This window comes from Mastacembelus armatus, chromosome 22 (assembly GCF_900324485.2).
Source record: "Mastacembelus armatus chromosome 22, fMasArm1.2, whole genome shotgun sequence".
NCBI classification, from domain to species: domain Eukaryota; kingdom Metazoa; phylum Chordata; class Actinopteri; order Synbranchiformes; family Mastacembelidae; genus Mastacembelus; species Mastacembelus armatus.
The window spans coordinates 11,093,846-11,117,435 of NC_046654.1; the positions used below are offsets into that span (position 1 = coordinate 11,093,846).

Below are 23,590 nucleotides of genomic sequence, written 5' to 3' on the forward strand. Positions count from 1 at the left end.
AGCAAGAAATTTGCATTTTCTTCGAAAGTTATTTCACATAATTTAAAGAAGATGAAATATCGTCCTGGTGCACCATGTGTTATTTATTTTTTTTTTTGGGGGGGGGGGGGGGGGTGCATTAGTGTGCATGTTTGTGTGGCAGTGGTTGTATGTCTTTCTTCTTTCACATATTTACGTGTTTAAACCAACTCCACCCTGTGCAGTGTTTCAGTCATTTTCCCATCCAGCTTTATTTGTTGTTGATTTATTTTTTTGTGCCCATTGTTGGTGCTGAATGTTTGTTTGCTATTTCCCTGGTCTCTGCCCCATGTCTCCTTGCAGGGCCTGGGTTGGAGAGTGTGATGAGGGGATTGGCAGGGATTAACCTGGGGAATTTAATTAGTGGAGCTGTCGTCCCTGCCCTTAACATTTCAATCTCGGTGGGCTGGCTGGTGATGCTGGAGTTGGACCTGTGATGGCTAGCAGCTGTGGAGGGAGGGAGGAGGAAAGGGAGGAGGAAGGGGGGGGGGGTATGGTGCTGAGGCAAGACACTCGTTTGACAAACAGATTAGTCTGGTGGAGAGCAGAGCTGGAGTACAGAAGGGACTAAACATACCTAACAGGAGGAACGCCATTATTTTTAATTATATATTTTTATTTTTGTACGAAATCACAATAACCAGATATAACCATGAGAGGGAGCACATCCTGTTTTTATTCCGTAATAGATTGCTTTGTTCTTCCCCTGCTTTTTTTTAAACACTGATTTTTGCCCATCATATTTATTTAAATAGTATTTTCTTTAAAATCTTTTTTATATTTACCAGTTCAGCAGTGGAGATGCTTTTTTTTGTATACATTTTTAGAGCTCATAAAAGAAAGTTTCTTTTAACAGTAGTGTTTTATGTTTTTTTTTTTTTTTAAAGCTTGGGGTAATCACTACTGCAGTCTGAAGCCACACTGTTGCATTGTAATCCTGATGCTAAACTCCCCATTAACCCATCTGGGACCCTACAACAGCCCCCCTCCCTACCTGCCCCACAAATACACACACTCAAACCGAGTGTGGCTGCATGTTAGATGTTAGAAGTGCTGTCTGTCGCGTTAGCGCCTGCTGGGGACTGGGGGTGGCAGAGAGTCATGTCCAACAAATTAAAAAAACCTGCTGTAGGAATGTGGCCAAAGTCCCACAGGAGCAACCTGCGCCCGTCCCTCTTCCACAGCTGACCTACTGGTCACTGGTGAATCCCCTGTTTGTATTCCACACACACACGTGGCTCTGGGGAGCGGTCCCAGAAGCCTCCTGTGGGACTGCTGATAATTTAAGTCAAACATTATGTCCCTGCTTGTTTGACACCCATTTAAACCTTTTCAATCACATGTGTTTGCTACAGTCCATTGCCTAGCCTCGGAGTGCTATCCATGTCACACCCCTTCAAAGACCTAATCAATTTTGTTTGATCAAGTACATCATGTCAAAACAATTGATTTCTTCTGATGTCACACTGGTGTACTGATGATTCAGGGCACGTTAGAACAGAAAATCCTTTTTGATTTTTTTTAATGGAAAATGTATATTTTTTTATAGAAGTGAAAAGTGTGGACTTGACTCCCCTCCCCCACTGAGTCTCCCCTTCTTCCCAGCAGGCCCCTCCCGGGCTGGATCCTGCCAGTGTCAGTGTAATCATTAACGAACTGTAGCATCAATATTATTACTGTCCATAGAGTGAGGGAAGAGGGGAGGGGGTGGTGGGTTCAGACTGAGGGTCAGCACTGGCCTGGTGACAGTTCATAAAAGGTTATTTCTTAGTGGGACTTTGTGCCACTGCCTGTTTAGATATTTGTATTTGATTAATGGTTGTTGGATTATCAGAAGTTTGTGCTTAGATATTTTTACTTTTACTTTTCCAGAGTGACTATTTATTATGTGTTTAGATGCTCTTTTACCCATCCACACCCCAGCCCACATAAATAAAAAAACAGACCTGCTCCAACTGCCCCCCACCCCCTGCCATTTGTTTATTCCATTTACATGGAAATGCAGAATGAAGCAAACGGCCGTGTTTGTCTTTATGAAAGTAGGCCAAACAACGGCTGACAAACAAGAGAGGGAGTTGTAGGTCAGGGCGCCACAAGCCATGTGTAACCGTGCCTGTCGAGAGAGCATGACACGCTGTAGTAAGCCGCAATAGGCACAATAACATGCGAACATCCCAGCCAGGATGATGTAACATTGTCTAGACTAAACAAAACATATACACACACAAATATTTTTTGATGAGGCTTACAGAGAGCAGGCAAAATAATAGGAGCATCAAATTAGAAAAAAAATACACAAAATATGCAAACTAATCCTAAACGTCTGTTTCCAATACCAACATGTGCAGTCATGTCTTTTTAAGACCATAAAATTGAGACCTCTAGTATTTAAAGTAATTATAATTAACATTTGAACATGTTTAGATTTGCAGAAATTCACCAAATGCCCCTTTGTGAAACATTAAGATGCTCACTTTTGAATGAGGTTTAACTCCATCCATATAATATACACATCACTGGTCTTTTTGCAAGATGTTGTAGAAACCAGTCAGCAGCTTGTTACGCAGAACACAGGAAATTTGTGGAACATTATGAGGAAAATCTTTTTTTTTTTTTTTTGCTCCTTTTATTTGTGTTTGATATTCATATCTATCAGATAAATTATCATGAACAATGTCATGGTCAGCGATTCCTTTGAGTGTGTCAAAGAAGATGTCAGTTTTCTGTTTTTTTTTTTCTGGCTTTGAACATCTCCCACACTTTAAACTGAAGATAAGAGGCTTATTAGAGACCACTGGCCACCATCCTTTTCCTCGTCACAGTTTGTTACTTCATTTTCCACACTGACCCAGAGGTCAAGATCCTGACAGCCTGGACAGACCGGACAGGCTTGGCTTGACCTCACTGACCTTGGTGGCCTGACCCCCAGTAGCCCCCCCCCCCGCTGCATCAGTGCAGTTCTCGACTGGAGTTCATAAATCACACAGCAGCACAGTCACTGGGGAACTACAAATCTGAAGGAAGCAGCTAATCATTGCTTGTTGAACTGATCAGTTTTATTGATCTGTGGAGCAATATGTGTGAGCAGGAAATGTAGAAAGGGCATATTAATTGTGTAGTGGTACATTGGTGACCCTACTAATTTATTTTATAGAGGAAGCTCAAGTCAGTACAGACTGTGTAAACTCAATCACAGAGGATTCTGAAGGGACTTTCATGGATTTTTGTGGTCTTGATTACATCTTACTGTGAGCTATTATTCACTATAAGGCTAAATCAAGATGTTTTGAGTGGTCGCTGTCAGTCAAAAGTCTTGAATGCTAAAGTTTGTTAAATGCAAACATGGTTTAAGTAGTCTACTGTGAATTTCATTAGCACCAAAGGCTGACCTATTATAATTAGAGCACAACTTGTTCAAGTGTAGACCTCATTTAATTATAATTGCTGCAATTGTTTTTAGGTACACCTCCCACCCACCCCCCAAAACAAACACAAACCTGCATACACACATCATTTTCTTTGTTTCCAGCTACTTCGTCTGGCATAATATTTCAGGTTACACACACACACACACACGCACACAACAGATGCCTCATGACGCTCATTCGCATAAAACGGGCATAATTGACGGTCCTGAGTCCTCAGGCCTGGCAACCTCATCGCATTGTGCTCCCCTTGGGCAGGCAACCAGCCTCCCTAAATACCCTTTTGTCTTGGGTGGGATAACAAAGCAGTGACCAAGCCGCTGGTGTGGCACGTGCACAGCCACTCATCCCCCTGGTCCGTGACCCAAACAGGTGGATGGAAGGGTGGCTGTGGCGGGTGGAGGATGAAGGAGAGGGGGGGGTGTGAGTGAAGAGGGTGCATCTGTCCCCACACTCAACGACTCCCTGGGACAGCCACTGCTCCATATGCTCTCAGGAGCAAGGGAGGCACGCATGCAAAGCCAGACTACGATGGAGGGGGTACAGGGGGATTTAGAGAGGTAAAACTGATCAGATGGGTGAGGATAGAGAGATTTTAAACTGTCAAATTAGCTGCATAAGAAGAAGATAGATTTAACTGTCCCTGGAAGATTTCACTCAGTGGAGATGCTTAAACCTTAAGCCATATTAAATGTTTGGCCGTCACTTTATGTCTCGGCCAAATTGCCTCTCAGGCCTGAGAGCATCTTCTCTTCAACAGGCAACTGTAGCTGTGCTTGTGTGTTCATGCCGTTAGCTTCATATAACAAACGCATTTGACTCTTTCAGACATTTAATTTACTTAATTTAACTGAAATGAAAAGTTTCTGTGCTGCTGGTAGAAAAGCGGCTCGGTCATGTGGACGTGCTGTTTCTAGAAGTTGAAGTACGCTCTGAACTTGAGTGATAGCGATGCCTGCCTTCATGTATTCGAGACACGCTGGATGAAGGCATACACTTGTGGGCCATGAATCCGGAAAGCTTTGGTTTTGCACGATGACACCCTGAAACAGTTCATTGATGTATAACACTCAATGAAATACTGAAATAAGCAAAGAAGAGATTCTGCCCAGGGGCTGATTGGCCTTTTCTTCTTCTCTGCACTGCACTCTAATGAACTGCTGTCCATCAGGGGGAGGGGTGGGGTCTCCAAGCTCTAATCTGTTGGATGCGGCTAATTAATTTTTGGTTCTTCCTATAGGCCTACTGTCTCACATGAGAGTAGCGTTTGCAGGAGATTAGGAGATAGGCTTTGTTGGAGAGGTGGAAATTATCAGTGAGGCCTCATCGCGTCTACCTGTGTTAACTGTAATAATAAGGGGTCTCGTGGGCTCTGCAGTCTGGTGAGGAGAGAAGTGGGTCTTTCATGTGGAACTAAAGTTGTGACTTGGTTTACAAACAGGATTCATAAATACAGTGTACAACAAAAAGTGATTATAGCCCTGATGTTAGGTAATTAAAAATCCTGTTCATTTCATTCAGTCTTATTTGTGTTTAGCCAAAGCCCAAGAAGAATGAAGGGAAGTTTGAGAACCAGTTGCAACAAAGACAGCACACCTGTCATTAGTGAGCCCCTATTCCTTGTTTTTTTATGTTTTTTTTTTGTCTGCCCTTATGATTGATGACAGATTGGATCCTCCTAGGTAAATCCATGGAGAGATGTTCTGTCGTTCACTGATTTTCAGCTGCTCTTTGTTCAACGGGTTTTGTCGCTTTACATTCTGCTTTTAAATACTCCAAAGGTCTTCTTTTGGATTCGTTTTCCTGTCCAGGCCCACACCAAACCTGCTGCAGCCCCTCTTATCCAAACAAACTCTGATTTTATCAGGCTAAATCATGCTAAATCACCTCTTTTCATGTTCTGTTCAATGAAACAAACCGTCTTCTGTTGTTATGTGAGCAATGGTTTTCTTTCAGGATGCCATCTCTAGATGTTGACTTCATGCAGCATCCATCGCATTGTTTGATCAGTCACTTATTGTCATAGACGAACTCTGTGCCCTGCCAGCAGCATTTACATTTCCTTTTTCAGTGCAAGGTTGTATGAATAGCAGATAATGCATGGTATCATTTTTCACCTGCTGCAGCTGTGTTTCAGCTTATGTCCAGTAATACCCTCTCCCACCTTCATGAAGTCTCACAAACTAGTTTCCTTTTTGTTCAAGCAATTGTTTAGCAGGTTGAACGATGTTGCGTTTGACACAACCCAGGCCCCAGTGGAGGAAGCTATGCTGTTCACAGTTTGCTGTATGTCCTTGAACATGCAGAAATCACAGGTGCAGTCATTTTTGTTGCAGTGATCGCTGGTGTTCTCGTGTGTTACATTCAGGTTGGACTTTGTGGCCTGTATTTACTCAGTAATTCTAATAAAAATAATACAACTACTGTAAACACCACTGCTCTGGGGCGTGCTCTATTTTGTTGTATAGCGTAGGGTTAATATAGTCCAAAAAAAAAAATAAAATAAAAAATGCTGAAGATAATGGAGAAACTGCTGTTGTATTATGTTGCAGGTAATGGTGAATTAATCTTAGAGAAGGCTTGTTTTTTTTATGAATAAATTAATTGATATTTCTGAATTCATGGGACCAGAGATAATGTGGAGTTAATACATTATATTGTTGCACTACTTTTTCTCCTTTCAGATCTGCTGTAGCTGTTTTTGATACACCGTGTAGCCCGTGGTGAGAAAACTGAGAGGATGGAGAGAAATTGGCTCCGTTCACCATGAAGTCATTAAATTTGTAAGCTATTTGTGATCAAAAGGTGCGTTTGAGGCCATTAACTATGTAGTTTGATCATGGCTTACATGTAAAGTCAAATGTCAGTTGTTCCTGCTATTTCCCCCACTTTCAGTTGAAAGCAAGTATTAAGCCAGAAGAGACTATCAAAAGCTTACTATGTAAATGCTGTTAAATGCCACTACTGAAGTTTATTATACACTGTATTGTTTCTGCTTCACATTTGGAGCCCAAAGTCCTTACTTTGTTTTGGCTCAGCGGGGTGCCAAGTGTGTATTACAGTCGGTTACGTCCATTAGTTCTCTGGCTCAGACCACACGTTCTGATATTACACATTCTGCGGACTAAACTACGTGGAAATATTTAGAGGTCGAGCGGTCCTTCTCAACCTTGGAAACAAGAAGTTAACAAAAACTAAATCTCAACGTGAGGTCTGACCAGTTCCAGACTTTTTAACTACATCCTTTGACTGAAATTCTCAGGGAAAAGCAGGAACAACTGACATGATGTCAGAACAGCTGTGTCACAACATATGACTGAAAATTTTAAAAAGCAAAAGTAAGTTGGACCATTTCTTTGTCAACATGCAAACATATCTTTAGTCTAATAACACTTTTTAGCATCAGGACCAGTTTGTTTCTCTGCTTATGTTGGTCTGGATTTATAATATATGAGTGAATATTCTCAGACCATTATATGCTGTACATGTGACAGAAACCAGTATAACAGTAATGACATATAAGCATATTTTGCCTGGGAGCTAAATGTTTAATATCCAGTGGCCAAATAGTCTGCTTGAACTCTCAGAACTCCCTGTTATTAATGACCATTAGTCATCAGTTAGGGGCTAATACACTTGTGCACCATCCCCATCAGGTTGATACATAATCCACTATGAAAATATTTCCATTTGTCTCATAAGGAGATTTTTATTAATGGCTGGGGAAACTTTAATCCAAGCAGTTTGTAAGACCTGCAAGCTTAAAGTACATAACCAGTAAATTTGAACATTTAGCATATTTGTTTTATCCCCGAGGACAATGTTGTCACCAAACACTGACTGCACTGACTACATCTGTTAGTGTCGATGTGACGTTTGTAGAAGCTCTGGCAATAAAACAGACGTTATTATAATTTGAAAAAAAAACAAAACCCTTTTGGACGGACATGCTCTTTAGTCCTAACTAGGTGAACTTTAACTAACTAGGTATTAACTTGACCCATAAGTATAGTAATAATGTGTTTTTAACATATGCTGAGGTCTGGTAATCTTCTTATGGGTTTGAGGGGTTTTTTGCCTGCCCATCTGAATAGCTTAACAAAATATGCTTCAGTAATGGATGGTTGTATCCTCATCCATCGCCCTCCTCCCACCTATTATAACTTGAAATAGGCCATCAAGTGGCTAATGAACTGATAAGCCCCCTGTGTCCTGTGGGGCTTATGAACATCATAAGCCAAATGTTTAGGCATATTTGGTGAGAGTGTTTTTTTTTATTATTATTTTATTTTATTTTATTTTTTTTAAAGAGCACTTATGTGGGCAAAGGACCCTGTGGGAAAATAAACTCCCTACAGTTGCTCCAGAATGAAAATGTGCTACCATGGTCCTGTGTCTCCCTGCAAGAAAAAGCAATCCAGTCATGGGACAGAAGTAAAAAATCACTGCAGGCCGTGAAGGGAGCGGTGCAACGCTTCGAGCATTGGCGAGGTTATTTTATAGGTTCTGTGATGCTTGATGCTTTAGAAAGAAATGTGTGGCCCTTTGCTTTATCAGACCTCCAGCTAGTCAGGCCGCTAGTATCATTATCAGTTTTGGATCTCTGTAAATCCATGGATTTGTGTGAGCAGTCTGAGAAATTAAAATAACATGCTTTTTAGTGCGCTTACTTCAAATCTCTTTAGACTTCATTTTTTAAAACATCTAAATCTGTTATTATGTGGGCTATACAAAACCCTTTTAATTTAATCTTTGACAAGATTATCAAATTCATTGATGATGTCACAAACTTAAATAATTTCAGAATATGTCGACTAATCTTGGATAAGCACTTTCAAGGGGATACTGCTGGATTAGGTTAAAAACATATCATTTAGTTTTGTTTATTTCTTAGTCGTTGGCACATTTTCCCACATAGCTATGTTATTGCTTTTATTTTTACTTTTACTACATTGTTTAGCAATAAATACACATGCACATACTGTGTATCAAGCAGCCTACCCTGCAGACTCCAGGACAGTGTGGTAATTTGAAAATAATGGCTGTAATTTTTAATTATAAGCCATAAACCAATTTTTTCTTATAATTGTAACAAACTGTCCCACATTCTCTGGATGTTTTTATAACCTTTGTGTTTTTGACAATAATAAATTTTGGCTTTTCGTTACTGTTGTTAGGAAAAATGAAAGTTCCAGTGATGCCAACAGGAAAAGTAGATAGTTTGACCCTTAGTACTGAAAGTACCATTAATACTAAAAGGCTGGTGATTTATTTATTTTTTTGGTTATTTTGTAAAGAAGGTCGCTTGTTCAACCCACTGTGTGATCAGACCAGAGACTCGCTGAATGATCCGCCACCTTTGCGCAGACAGCGGATCCCTCGTGTTTGTGCCCGGCCGGACAGCATCCAGACCGGGGGACAAGGGCCGCTGTGCAGCTCGCTGTTAGACAAACACCAAGACGGATTAATGCAACGTCTGTTGGTCCCATATGCTCCCGAGCGCTGCTTTGGTCTTGATTAAAACTCATTGTAGGCTGTGGATGAAGTAGTGTGGAGGCCGGATGTCTAATCCTCCTCATGACTTGTGCACTTTGAAGACACGAGGCTCCAGGGTTACAATAAGAAGCTGAATGAGGCCATTGTGTTTGGATATTGGATGTATCAGAGAGTACATGCTATGGCCATGGAAGTGCATAGTGTTTGGACTAGTAATTTAAAGTGACCTGTGTTGTGCGCATTTAAATCATCTGAAGGGCGCAGTTTTTAGACATTTACGGTGTTTGGTGTTACATTCGCCTTAGCTGTATGTGGTATTTGGTAATAATCTAAGGCAACATCTCATACGGTGAGAGAATTCATATCCCTGTATGACCTATAGGTCTTTTTTACTGTATCCATCAGTGAGGAAAAAACACTACTTGTATTTTTGTTCGAGCAGCCGCGTTTATTCAGATAAAGATGAGAAAGGTCCAGATGATGTCCGTCCCCTCTCTCGTCATCTCGTCTTCAGTCTTTTGCTCCTTGTTTCACTCGCTTGTTGTGCATCTCTCTCAGTGGAGTTTCCAAAGTGACCCTGCAGTCTGAAACTGTTTTTTTTCCCTTCTCTTCTGGCTGCAGGAGCTGTTGACGCTTAGAGGAGACGCGTCTCATGAATATTCAGCCTATTGTTTCCAAGTTCACTTGTTTCATTGTTTAACTCCAAAACGACGTACATGCATGATGCAAAACTTGGCGCTGCGTCGCTTGATATTATCACCGATTCCAAACTAGTATAAGATTATATGTGATAGATTATAAGAACAGACGCATCAGTGAGAACAGCTGTCTGTTTCAGTCGCGAATATGTTGTTATAGGATATGATTACGTATTTTATTATTATTATTTCAAAAATGACACAATTCAACATCTTAAAGCTCACGCACACTCACGCACACACCTATTTCCTGTCCACGCAGGAGGGGATTCAAAGTCGCTCTTCTCTTTAACGCTTCGATTATTTCAAGCGACGCTTTTAATTAGTGCGCTCTTTTAGCGGAGCCTCCAATGAAAGAGAGATTATTGGCAATGTCAAGGATGCTAATTGAATGTTGGACTTCTAACAATTAGGAGGCTGCGGAGCCTGCACGTCGACTCATTACGCATCCCACAGCAGCTCTGACTCCACTGCCTAAATAACAGCGCCTCTTCTCAAAGCAACTTTAACCTTCCGACTCCTCAGGATTATTTTTAGAGCTCCCCTCTGTCTGTTTCAGCGCAGTTAATGCACAACTTAATCACCGTCACCACAAATTAATCATTTTAGGAGCGTGATCATTCAACTCATGTAGGTGTTAAAGTTATAATCCTATAGCAAACATAGATTTTTAGCTTTTTTTCGAAAATCGTCTTTAAGGCCCACGTTAACATTTTATATGAATATTATGGTGAGTTTTTCTTGAGTTGAAGTTTAAAAAAATAAATAAAAACAAAGTGTTATTTTTATTGTTACTGTGGGGTTTTTGGAGTTTTATCCACTGGCTGCCCTTATTTTAATTAGGACCGATCATATTTACAGAAATAATATCAGTTGCAAAAAAAAAAAAATCATCAGCACCAACATGCTCAGTTCATTTTCCTCCCTCTTTAATGTTCATAAGCATGTCAGAATTTGCTGCAGTGTTTCCTATAGGCCTCTAAACAACGTGATTAAAGAGAGATTGTATTTTTTTAAATAAAAGTTATTGCAGCAGGTTTACATTTTCTTGTTGGATTAAATATCAGGCGACATATTAGTGCGCACATTTGGGGACCAGGCATGGAGACCCATGCGGTGGAGCTTTGAATGGGACCACTGCTGCCCCTGAAACCCCCGCCGGCAAAATATTGGGATTAACATCTTTTGGAGGCCGGGATTAAACACTGCTTTCTCAAACCGCACACTCTGTTAAGGCTGTCTGAAATGAACCACCGGAAACTAAGGAAAATTAAATTCTACCACCTGAGCAGAGCCAGTGGAAAAAAAATATAACCCCATGTCCATTTTTATAAATCATTAACTTTTTATTTTTTTTAATACCCGATTCTCATATATGGAAGAGTTTAAGTTTCCTTATTACCAGATTGAACCAGAGATGCCTCTAAAATTATAAGACAACAGAAATGAGTAATGTGACCTAAGTACGTGTCGTGGTTATCTCAGATATGTGATGCTGTAGGAGCCAGACTGAGCCAATACATTACTTACTTCATTAACACAGATGCGAACTGCTGCTGCTGCTCTCCACAATGTTCCTTAGATATTTATTTCTCTACCCCCCCCCTCATGTATTTGTTGAAAATGAAAAAAATCAAATTGTGACTTGATAATTTCGTTTCAATTTTTTTTAAAACTGTGAATCCAACAAACCAAATATATTTTAAAAAATGGCCACAGTTTCTTTTGCGCACTTTGCCAGACTACAGCTGTGTTCATTTTCTTTCTCTACAACACACACGCGCACACACACAGACACAGACGACATGCACCCACACACAGATCGCCTCTTGGTGAAAGAGTAAGCTCACAGGACCTTTATTCATGTCTTTTCAGCGGTGAGGTCACACCATCTTTGGAGCCAGTGAAGGATCCACAATCACCGTGTGTTGAGATCAGTGGAGGGGAGCAAGAGTGGAGCTCTCAGCAGCCGAGAGTCTTTTCCAGTATGGCTAACCCTTGATTATTATTAATATTATTATTATTATCACCATGTGCCTGGAAAGTCTCGTATCTCTTTGTGATGCAGGCGATTTAACCATTAGCATCTGTCGTTCAAAAAAAAAAAGTTAGAAATCTATTAAAATCACAGCAGAGAGTCTGATGCGAGGGGGGCTCACAAATTGCATACAATACAACAGATCACAGTTTCGAAGGCTAGCACAGATAAAAAAAACACATATGTACCATTTATATAAGACACACACTGATTGTCTCTTAGAAACTACATATTGATTCCTTATAAACACTTTTTTTTCTTAAATAAAGTAGTGCATCCATGTCCACACACACCATCCTTGTGTCTCTCTGCCAGCAGGTCGGCAAAGTTGTGTAAGAAGCTTAAAGGAGGCCTGTCCATCCCGAGCACTTCACCGGGAGAATCAACTTGGGTTTTGTTCTCGGATAAACATTAGTTCCGTGGCTGTTTCTTTCAGAGTCCACTGGGTGTTGTCCTCAACAGGTGTTTTTTTTACGCATAGAGGCACACACTGATAGACATGGATGAGGGGCTACAACCTGTGAATGAACAGAAACAAAAATCTCTTTGCCAGTGCTAAAATAAATTAAACATCTCCTCTAGGAGGACCAAAAGACCACCGTGTCAAAACCTCGAGGCTCCTGAGCCCGGCTCATGTTTTTAACCAGTCTGATGTGTTTTACTGAGGGATGGCAGCGCTGTGTCTGATGTGATCGTCACTGTTTGTGCACCTTTCCCCCCCCACAGTCCTCAGTTTTTTTCACAGCACCTGGAATTTCCACGAGGAGGTTTGATCCTTATAATCCAAGCAATCGGCATTGAAGTTCAGCTTCCAAGACGCCGCTTGGTCCTTATAATCCAAGCAGTCTGCTGTGGAGTTGAAGCCCAGGCCGGACGTCCCGTAGCCCTGGGTGGAGAGAGACGCCGGGGACTGGTTCAGATGGCTTGTGACCGCGTTTGTGCTCATCGGGCTGAGGGTCGAGCCTGGGCCTGATAACTGGTGGTGCATTGGAGTGAGGTAAGAGCCGCAGTCCATGCCGCCGAAGTAGGACGTCGAGCCGGCGTAGCCCTGGCTGTAGCTCGAGGCCTGGGTGTAGGTCATGGGGTAGGATCTCTGCATGCAGGAGGAGGAGGTAGACAGGGGGTCTGAGAGCGGAGAGATGGACGCCGGGCTCCAGATGGACACTGGGGCGGTGCTGGTTGAGATGGCGGGGACTGTGGTGGTGCTGGTGGGGGGTGTGAACTGGCCGCTGGCCCCGCTCTCTGAGCTCACTTCTCTGGTTGGGGAACTTTTCTTTTTGGCAGGTCGCACCTTGTTCTGGCCCCCGTTCTGCTGCTGCTGCTGCTGCTGGCGACACTTTGCCCGCCGGTTCTTAAACCAAACCTGGAAGAGACAAAAATAATTGTACATGTTTTTAAAAACCTCCTCATTAACACTTCTCGTTGCGTCCACTACAAGAAAAAAAAAACACTTTTTAAACGGGGTAAAAAAAAGACTTTTTAATTTTTCTAGACGTTTTCCCTCAATTTAGCTTTTAGTGTTTTTGGTGCCAGTGGACTGATCCGTCTCATTTCATTGCCCAAATTCTCGAAACAGAAACCTTTCACTAAGTTGAATTATCTCACCCCACTGGCAAAAGTTTTCCACTTGATTTAAGAAAGACAAAATGCTAAGCTGCGGATTTACTGCCAGTCACGGGTTAAGATGAGTGTTTCTTTCAGTGCAGATATAAAATAGACATTTGAACAGATTTATTCCATCTTTTTTTTGTATAATGTTTATTCCTCCTCAAATGATCCAGGGCTATATGTTTATTTTCAGTGTACTTAAACACAATGCTTGTTAACTTAAACCAAAATATATATTAAAAAAATGAAATATAGTTTATTTTTCAGTCATGTTTTTCAAATATTTAGTGACACAGCCCCGTTTATTTCAAATTACCTCTAAAATACCTCAAGCATTTATTTTTTTTAGTTTGAAAATATGTCTGTATCTTTTGGTTCACTCACCTGTACTCGGGATTCAGGAAGGTTGATTTTCAGCGCCACCTCTTCGCGCATGAATATGTCCGGATATCGAGTTTTGGCGAACAACGCCTCCAAAACGTCGAGCTGCGCGCGCGTAAAAGTAGTCCTTTCTCGCCTCTGCTTCCGTGGTGTTGCTGCAAATAAAAATATGTCATAAAAATACAATGTAACTCAAACAAAAGATGTGACAAACCTATAATATGCCTATAAAAGCAAAGGTCTGAAGTTATTAAAAGCAGATCTGTAACTCTCAGTTTTGTTGTTTGCGTAATTACGCACGAGAACATTAAGATTTTAACGGTGGTGGCAAATTGTAGCAGTTGAACAAAAATCGGAGCAACTTGCCTGGCATTTATTCTCAAGGCGTATCTAAACCAAAATGCACTTAATGTTCACTCACAGTGCGTCTGCGCAATATGCGCAGTATTAACAAAATACAACGCAGCCTGATCTAATGTGTCTGGCATTATTTTGACATTTATAGCTCTTTAACCTTTAAAAGGTTAAAATAGGAAGTGGTTACATACTGAAACATAACCACGTCATTAGGCTTTTAGTGATGACTCCTCATTTTCCAAAAAGTTGAAACCCACCTGGGTAGCCCACTGATGGATGCAAAAGGTCCATTCCGGAAGTAGTTAAGCTGAGGCCGTTTACTGTGTAAGGTGGTTGCTTTAGATATGACATCATGCTAATGTTTGTCTGAGGGCTGAAGTTGGAGAAAATTTTGAAAACGGTTGGAGCTCCCGAGGTGTACTGGGTGTCCTCTGCTCGCCGCGTGGTCCGTGTTATACGGGGCACCTGTTCCAAAAATGAAGAAGAAGAAGACGACATCGGTCAAAACGCTCGTTTCTAACTAGATACGATGTCGGTTCTGTTTACATGGCGCTGTCGCACCAGCAAGCTCTGTCCAAAACGGACGACGCTCCTCAAAAAAGCACCAAACACATCTCCAGCTGTCCTCCTCTCTGTCACCCCCACCCCCTCCTATAATCCCACAAACAAAAAGCGACACACCGACAGTGCAACTGCAACAAGTCACAGTACAATTAACACTATTTCTTCTTGTTTACAGTAAAATTAAATGTGGAACCGTTGCGATGCCACGATGAAACTAAAATAAGATCCAAAAAATAAACACACTCAACAAGCTTCTCTGGCCAAAGTGAAGAGAAGCTGTTTTACTTTGATGCTGTTAATTTGTCTTTTATGTTTGCTCTATAAATGCAGGTTAAACAGAAACTCGTGGAAGAAGAAGGAGCTGGATACAAAAACATTTTTCTATAAAACGTACAATCGACATAAATATTTATCTTTCAGATCATCAACCTTCTCTCATTAAGAAATCCATAATAAAATTAGTTCTCTAAAGAAGATTTGACAGTGGTAAAAATCAATCAGAAATAAAAAAACATATTTGGAGCATTTCGTTTTGAAACACAGGATTATTTGATGCACAAAAACCTTAATTTCGTATTTTAAAAACTACCCACTCGAACACGTGATTGCTTATTCGGTCCTTTACACAGAAATAATATACTCTGTGAAGTTGATTGGTAAATGTGTGATTGCTGTCACTTCAACTTCAGTGACCCTCACCCGTTATTCCCACTGTGCGTCTTGATTAGTTGCATTTCCCCCCCCGCCCCCCAATATCCAACGGTTTTGACCCCCTCATCCCAATCTGTCACACTTAAAACAGACCCGGCTACCAGTTGCACACACCCGCTCAATACCAATTACCCTGTCCAAGAATTAATTATGACTAATGTTTTTCTGCTGATGAATTAACGGGGTAATCCGAGTGGCATCAAACTGGAGCTGCAGTTTGGCATCAAAACAGTCCGAAGAGCTTCAGGCTCCTCCAAATGACGCTGAAGGCGGTTTGCTCTTTATTAATTAATCCCCGCACATTTACTCAGGTGAAGTGTGATCATATTATAATTTCAGTCCGCAGGAAAAAAAAAATACAGGGCAGAAATAAAATTCTTAAAAATGTTGATTTAATTGAGCTAAACCCCTTATTTCTCAGCATAAACACAATCCATCACTAGAAACTTAAAAATATGGATAAAGCATGAAAAATATTTTAAAAATGGATTGTTGGTGTATTGTCCTCGTAATTAATTTACCTTTGAGAGCAGAGGGAGCAGGGAAGAAAGGCCCCGAAACATTTTTTCGGTAGCAGGCCTAAATGTTTCCCTATTTTCCTTTTCTGTCTTTCTATTTTAAATGGCTGATTTCAGGTTCACGCCTCCACGTCGAGATCTTGTCTTTCACTGTTTCGTTTGGAAATTCTCGCAGCGAGAAATGTGAAAAAAAATCGGGCTTGTTGTAAAAAACTGAAACTTCACTGACTGAACAGGGACTCGGTGTCCTCGTTTACGGTACTGGCTTCAGTCAGTGTGGAAATGGTAAAAAAAAATAAAATAAAAAGGAAAGAAAAACAAATAAACAAATTAAAAAACTACGACTCCCCGGGAGTCATATGAAAACTATTATTATAATTTCACAAACCCATTTAATTTTTTTGACTCTGTCTTTGTTTCCATCCGCAGAGATTCTCCCAATGTGATTTCACGTTTGGTGCTATAATTCTCGGATGATCACTCTGCGTATTTTCTATCGTTTCCATCTTTAAAACCTTTTTGAATTTAAGAGGTTTTGGTGATGAGACGCACATTTGCTGTTTGTGATCTCATCAGGAGAAACAGGCCCAGTCTGACTAGGTTTAGCCTCCATCTGCGGTTTGATGCCACCAAACAGACTAAAGCTGCTCAGCGACAGTTTGTCTGTGGGTTTTATTTTAGCGCCAGTAACAGAGCTGAACATTTTTTCTTCCCTCTTGTAAAGAAAATGACGATGTAAGCGCTTTTAAATGGGCTTTTATTATGGAGTTTATTTTCTGTATTTCCTGTTCTTGGACCGCTCCTCCTAATTTCGATGGATACTATTATTATTAAAGATAATTAATGAATAACGAGTATTATCAGTCCAACTTACCCTGCTATCGATGAGCGTGAAGTTCTTTGTCTACTTGGTGTCCTCCGGGAGAAATAATAAAACTCAGTACAGATCAGCGACGTCCAGGCGGGTAAAAAGACACTGAACGGAGCAGGAGTAGGAGCAGGAGCAGCCGCGTTCAGAGGCGGAACAGCAGTGCGGAGAAAAGTTAAATGTTGCGCGCCTGCATCAGGTTTTGGAGCGGTGCGATAGCGGCGCAGTGATGGAGGAGGCTGCATGTACGCCTTTCGGATTTGTCGGTGTGTTGTGAGTGAAGTGGTTGGAGTTGGATTTTGTACAAACTGCCAGCCAATGGGAGCCGCAGGACTGAGCTGAGGTCTGTCTCCGTCTCCGTCTCTCACACTGGTGGGGAGGATTTCTTTTCTTTTTTTTTTTCTGGGAAACAAATGTCTCCAGCTACTTTTTTTTTGACGCACAGTCCTCAGCCAATGGCAGCGACAGGGCGACTGACAACATCCCCACCCCGCCGCAGAGAGGACATTGATAATGAACTGTGCGCCGGTGGATGACGAGAAGTGGAGTTCAAACCGAGGAAAAGTCACTTAGTTTCATCTTTTTATTCCATTTGACATTAAACATGGCTGCGACCCAATGGAAGCGCGTAAAGTTATTTAAAGGTCGCGTTTTTAAAAAGAGGGAAATGCGTAAATAGAGTTTTAATATAAAATATAATGTAGGCCTATATATGTGACACTAAGGTCTTAAAATGTTAACATTGCATCACTTATCTGCCCCAAACTCTGCTTTTCTCCTTTAAATCACATGTAATACATTATATTTCTAAAAATGTTCCACACAAATTGCGCAAAGCTGATAACTCTGAACAAGAAGAACGTGGAGGTTTTACTGTCGTAAAGAAAAGTTAGGAACTGTAGGCCTAAGTGAAAATAATAATATTAATAATAATAATAAACTAGCCTGGACTGAAACCGGGGGCTGCACCTTCGTCTCACATTGCAGCGCGTCGCACAAAAAAAAAAAAAAAAAGGATTTAGAGAGACTTATTTCCTTAAAACTGTCCTCCCATCCACAGAGCCAGCCAGTCTGCTCCCATCAGCCTGATACTGGCCTGCACCAAACATTCACCCTGAATATTTACGGGGGAATTCCCACCGTGAGACACCGAGCAGCCGAGGACTTACACAGCACCGGACCTGCGGTGTGCAAACAGCCAGGGAGCAGGATTTAAAAAAAAAACAAAAAAAAAAAACAGCAGACTGATACAGGCCGATTCTGCAGCTGCAAGACGACAAGAAGAGCCACTTCCACTTATTTCATTAAAACGGTTTCTACAAGAGGAAGAAGATTCTTCATATGAAGGTAATATGGGCCTATTTTATTGATATTTCATTTAAGCGCATCGTTATACGTTTTGTGTTGTGGTATCAATATATCATGTAATACCAATACCATGTTTATTATTTGTTGTTATTCTAATGAAAAGCATTTAGTTAAGGATCCATTCGTCATTCTGTGATTTTTAGGCTGCAGCCTCCTCGACGTCACTTGAATTTTGAACCTGCGTGCCCATCTCAAAATAATATGCCGAGGGTTTTTGTCACGGCTTGGTAAATGTATCATCTTAAGAGGCTTTGCGGAACACCTACACACACTCTCTCTCTCTCTGTGTCACACACACACACACACACACTGCGCGCTTGCACGGACACACCCGCTCACTTCAAACAGATTTGAATATTGATTTAGATTTATAAACACAGGCAGACCGTGGGCTTCATGAATCGTCATTTGCCTCTCTGCGTGGCTCGTGTGGAAGGCCGGAGTCAAAGGTGCGGTGACAGCTGCTGGGAAAACTGGGGTTCAAGCGCACTGCATCAACTTCACAAACTCAGTGACATCTCTTTTGACAGATTTCGATCAGAGCAAGAGGCTGCATGGATCATAACCCTGGAGTTTTTATTTTTTAACAACCGATCTGAGATCTGAAGGAGGAAAAGTTTTGCTGGAGCTGCAACGCACTCGAGGTAACACCGTTTGTTTCTTATGTTTTCATTTTTAATTGATGTTTATCTCTCTTTATGCACTAAAAATGTGTCACCATAATAAAGTGGAAACGATGGAGAACTTATCTTTAATGTCCAATATCACACAGGTCATCTTTGAATGGGGGGGGCAAGGGGGGGTGGGGGGTGAAATCAGCTTCTGTTTAATGGATGTTTAATTCTGTTGCTGCTTGTTTCAGGACGCACACAGAGCCAATGGTTTAGTCTTCCCACTTTTTACTGCACCAAACTCCTTGCGTAAAATCCTCATTTTTAGTGCAGCGCGTAAAGTTTTAACAACCAAGAGACCAATCGCCTCATAAAATGCTTTAGACTATTTTACATGCGTGTCCTCAGAGGTCGGGCTTATGACACGGCTTTTTCTAGTGTCTGCATCACAAAAATAATTCGCTTTGCTTGCTAAAAACTACATTTTTAAGTGTATGTGAATATTGCATATTTAGCAGCTTGCAGGGTAATGTACCGAGACTTTCAAAATGCTGCGTCTGATGCTGTTATCTGCTGGATCTCACCGTTTAAATAGCTAAATAATTTATTAAATTGTAAAGCGAGGTCCTCCGCGGGGACTTTGTATCTTAAAAGGACGTTTAAAGGGAGAAGGAGTTAAGCGCCTCTGGCGAGCAGCGCTCCCACTGACTCCCGGCTAATTGACGACGACGGCTTTTATCTCCGCCTCTGCTACACTCAACCTGAGGGTGAGGATTTCACCAGGCCTGCTCCAACCTGTGATTTCTACCAGTTAATGCTTTCCCCATACATCTTTTCAAATACACTGCACAGGCCAGGATGTTTGACCCTTGTTTGATAGACCTGTTTCTAGACTGAGTAATTAATGGGCATGCTGCCCCCTTCTCCCCCGGCGCCGCGTCTTATCCGGGCATAAGAAGGAACAAGGTGTATGTTTAAAAATGAAATAAGAATAAATCAAAACAGTCTTTTGCAAAACAAATCACAGATGTTTTCTGTGAGTTACCACAACATAAAGCTGCATATTTACAGCACATATACATCTTCTCTAACTACCCAGGGCAGCTTCCCTCGCTCACTCCTTCTTTGATATTCGCTTGGCTGATTATGAGGAATGTGTTGGTGGAATTTATTCTGAGCGTAAAGAAGAGACAGAAAAAAAGGATAAAATCCAATAAAAAAAAATAACATAGAAATGCTGATAATCTGTTTTTAAAAATGCTTTTTCTTCTTCATTTGAAGAATTTACCTGTCTTTGCTTATTGCCTTTTACCAGTACACAACTAGAAGCCCCACATTTCCTTATTCAGTTTCATTTTCATTAACTTTTTATCTTTTTGTTGTTTTTTTTTTTTGTTTTTTTTTGCTATTTTCATTCTTTTATTAAACACAAAATTGTCATCAGAATTACAGCTGTTATCTGAGAAATCAGTCTATGCCTGGATTCCTTTCATTCACTTATAAATGAATTTCTCTTTACACAATCATATATTTCCAAACTATATGAAAAATGTGAACTGTTGCACACTATCAGTAAACATCTTTTAAAATTCTTGGTTATTTGATTTAGCCATAGAGTTCTATGTGACCTATGAAAATGATTGGGGTTAAAAACCTCATATTTTAGGCTGGGTATAGGTACACACCGTATGTGTTTGGTTGTGAGAGAAAGAGGGATGAGCTGAAGTAGGATAATCACAAGCTGTATGTTAATTAGCCTGGCAGGTTTGATGGATACGTTGGCACTGCTGCTGCTCCTTTGCACAAAAAAAAAAAAAAAGGTGCACAGAGTAGTGATGGAGGTGTCTGTAAACAGAGGGCTTTCCCCACACTGTTCCCTTATCACAAAGGAGCTAAACCTTTGTGTAATGTAACATGTAACCAACCTCAGAGGTCATCAAAACACATTCAGTCTCCACCCCTGGGATTACCAGGGGGGTTGAAACCTCATTCAGCTTCAGTTTGGGACGAGTTTTCTGACACAGAGGTATCCAGCCAGTGCCCTCTCCATTTGGGATTTTTAAATCTCTATAAATATTCACGATATTACAAACTTTGTTTTGTTTTCAAGTTCTGCCTGAAACGATTATAGAAAGTGCATATTCTGTTGAATGAGTTGTATTCTTGTTTTTAGGTTACATCTGTGCAGGTCAAGACATGGTGGGTTTATTTTCCACACACACTCCTCTATAAATGTAAATGCGGTGCCTTCTTGATGCTGTGGCTGTGTGTGTTTGCCAAGTTTGCTCTTTCCATTAACATGACACGCCTTTTAATTAGTGCTATAATTGTTTGTGTTGTGTTTGCGCAGGAGTTTGCCAACAGACAAAGGGATGCGGTTAAACACGCTCGCCTTCAGATCATCAATGAGGAGGCAAAGTCAAGACCAGTGGAGAACTGACAAGGACAAATATAAGGCGAGAAGAGACTGTGCTGCCTCAAGGTTAACATCGACTGTATGAACTCTGGATACTTCTTATACAAGGACACATCCATATTTTTTTCACATTGTGGTGCTATTTTTAACTCTGTATAACTAATTTCTGCTACAATTTGCTGAGCTTAGTTAATTTTTTAGCACATTTGTTTTTCTTCTCTGGCTTGAAATGAGTCAAAACCTAATTTGCAAATAAAGACTTCTCCTTGTCAAACCACTGCCCTGGTCTCTCACTCTCTCTCCCTTCACCTGCTTTCTGCTCTGTGCTGAGGTGTCTGCATGGCATGGTAAAACCTGCCCTGCAGACCGGACCTCTCAAGTCTTCAAAGGAGGAAGAACTCAATGTGGGGGATTTGTTCAGGCTTATTTGGTAACCTAGGATTTGAATTGGATTCTGGGAGGCATTCATAACACATTTGAAAATGTTACATTGTGTGATTTTGTGTGTAATCCCCATAATAAATTTTAGAACTGGTCACAGCACTTGCACAACTGTGACTATTCATGATTTATCAAATGGTTTTCTTGTCTTGCCTCTCGGGGGTGAGGTGTGTGTTGCTGGTGGGGAGCGGGACGGTCGTAACCATTGGTCGTGAGAGATGATGAAGAGACGATTCTTTCATTTTAACCTTTCTCTCAACAGCGTTTTTGTTTATTTGACCTGAATATGTGATGGGTCAGCCATTATGTTTCCAGAGGGACCCCCACCCCCCAGCAGCTCTGTTGCATTACAACCTCCAGTGGATTATACCTCTGTGGGTGGAGGGTTAGTGCATACACAAATGCACTGTAGGTATATTTTATCAAACTGAGTTTATATTTGATCAAAGACACATAATCATAAGTGCTCCATACTTTGCATTAATGCAGTTAAGTAGAAACAGGGGTTTGTGTATCAGTTTGTATTTGCTAGATCCACTCTGGGCCTGACATTAAAATACTCAGATTTGGGTAATAATTTGTGTTTGCTACAGTTTTTCAGCAGCAAAAACTTCAATTACTTCATTAAAATTTCTTTCAAAATAAATCTCCCCCTTTTGACTCTTTGGAGCAATCCACAATTAAAAAAACGTGAGCATCTTTAATTTCAGAAGTTTAAGCTCCAAATAAAATGTCTTTTACTTTTTAAAAAAGTGTTTGTGCACTGTGATGTTTTGAGTTTTCACCTTAGATTTGCATAGTGGCCCATGTTTAACTTCCAGACATGTTGTGATCTGTGTGTTTGTGACAAAGTTTTAAAATAAGAGCTAAGGTGAAGTCAGAGGACATTTCGGCTTCAGAAAGTATCTGGTACATGTAACTCCCTGCCTCACTTTGGTAAAAGTGAGACTAGTGTTGTGTGTGTGTGTGTGTGTGTGTGTGTGTGTGTGTGTGTGTGTAAGTCAGCATTTGTGTCCTTGTCCAAACTCCACTTTGCTTTGAATGACACTTTGGCGATGCCCCCAGCTCCCCACTCTGACTTCTCAAGCGTACCCCCTGTTAGTGCCAACTCTGCCAATTCCTCTCATGTCTTTAATATCTTTCTTTGGGCCCTTGGGTTTTGCCAGTGAAGGCTCCCCTGTGACAGTTGGGCATTGCCGTCACGTTTGGGAGACAGTGGCGGGTGTTTGTAGCATTCCCAGCCCCGGGCCCGTGGGGAATCTGTGATGGCTCGCCTGTCAGCCGGCCCCTCCCCTGTAATTAGGAGAGTAAACACAGCGCCTGGCTCGGCTTGGGGGAGAAGTAGGAGGGAGCGGAGGAGGGGACCGTCCGGATCCTGTCCTACTGCTGCTTGAGCGGTCCAGGAGCAGCTTTGGATTGACACAATGCACTGCATCATGTCTCTGTGAAGGACTGAGAATTATGGTCTGTCAAGAAGAAATATCAGATTTAAATTTAGACCTTATTGAGCATCAGTGATCCTCTGAGGAGAACTGTAAACTGTGCACAGTGAAGAACATGTTGATGTGTAAAAGCTGTTTCCTGCAAGAAATGTCATGTACCTGTTAACAGTATTACTCTCATGCAGAACAGCAGCAGCTAATATGAACCACACTACTGCTAAACCTGCGTCCCTCTTCACCTCTCTCCTGGTTGCTGGGGGGATTGGTCAGCGGCTGGAGGAATGTGCTATGAGCTGGAGTTGTAGCCATAGCTCAGGGACGAGCTTGTGGGGAGCGCCATCCCGCCCAGCCCCAGCCACTCCGCTCTGCCCAGGCAGGGAGGCTGGCTGCGGGAATGCTGAGACCAGGAGGGAAGGAATTTCCCTGGATGGACCTGCCAGAGAAATGCCATGCGGGGAGCGATGAAGAGAGAAACCTAGATGGAGAGAGGGGAGGGGGGAGAGAAAAGGATATCTTAGCCAATTGAAAGGCAGCCTGTCAGTGTCATTTTGGTTTTGTAGGATGCTTACTGATGATGGGCCAGTTGCTGAATGAGCTGGTTGCCACACAGACACTGTGGCACCATATCTG

At 41.5% G+C, this 23,590-nt stretch overlaps 1 protein-coding gene and 1 long non-coding RNA gene across 2 annotated transcripts; one reads left to right on the top strand and one right to left on the bottom strand.

Moving 5' to 3' along the window:
* Nucleotides 1–12,407: 12,407 nt before the first annotated feature.
* otx2b (orthodenticle homeobox 2b) lies at nt 12,408–16,779 on the bottom strand. Its single transcript, XM_026303204.1, has 4 exons — nt 16,689–16,779; nt 14,279–14,486; nt 13,668–13,819; nt 12,408–13,038 (listed from the first exon to the last, which is right to left on the bottom strand). The coding sequence occupies exons 2-4, from the start codon at nt 14,373–14,375 to the stop codon at nt 12,415–12,417; spliced, it is 873 nt and encodes a 290-aa protein (XP_026158989.1). The 5' UTR covers nt 14,376–14,486; nt 16,689–16,779; the 3' UTR covers nt 12,408–12,414.
* Nucleotides 16,780–17,912: 1,133 nt separating this feature from the next.
* LOC113131660 (uncharacterized) lies at nt 17,913–21,336 on the top strand. Its single transcript, XR_003295831.1, has 3 exons — nt 17,913–18,029; nt 18,581–18,694; nt 21,012–21,336. It is a non-coding gene; the product is annotated as an uncharacterized LOC113131660 (long non-coding RNA).
* The last annotated feature ends 2,254 nt before the right edge of the window (nt 21,337–23,590 follow it).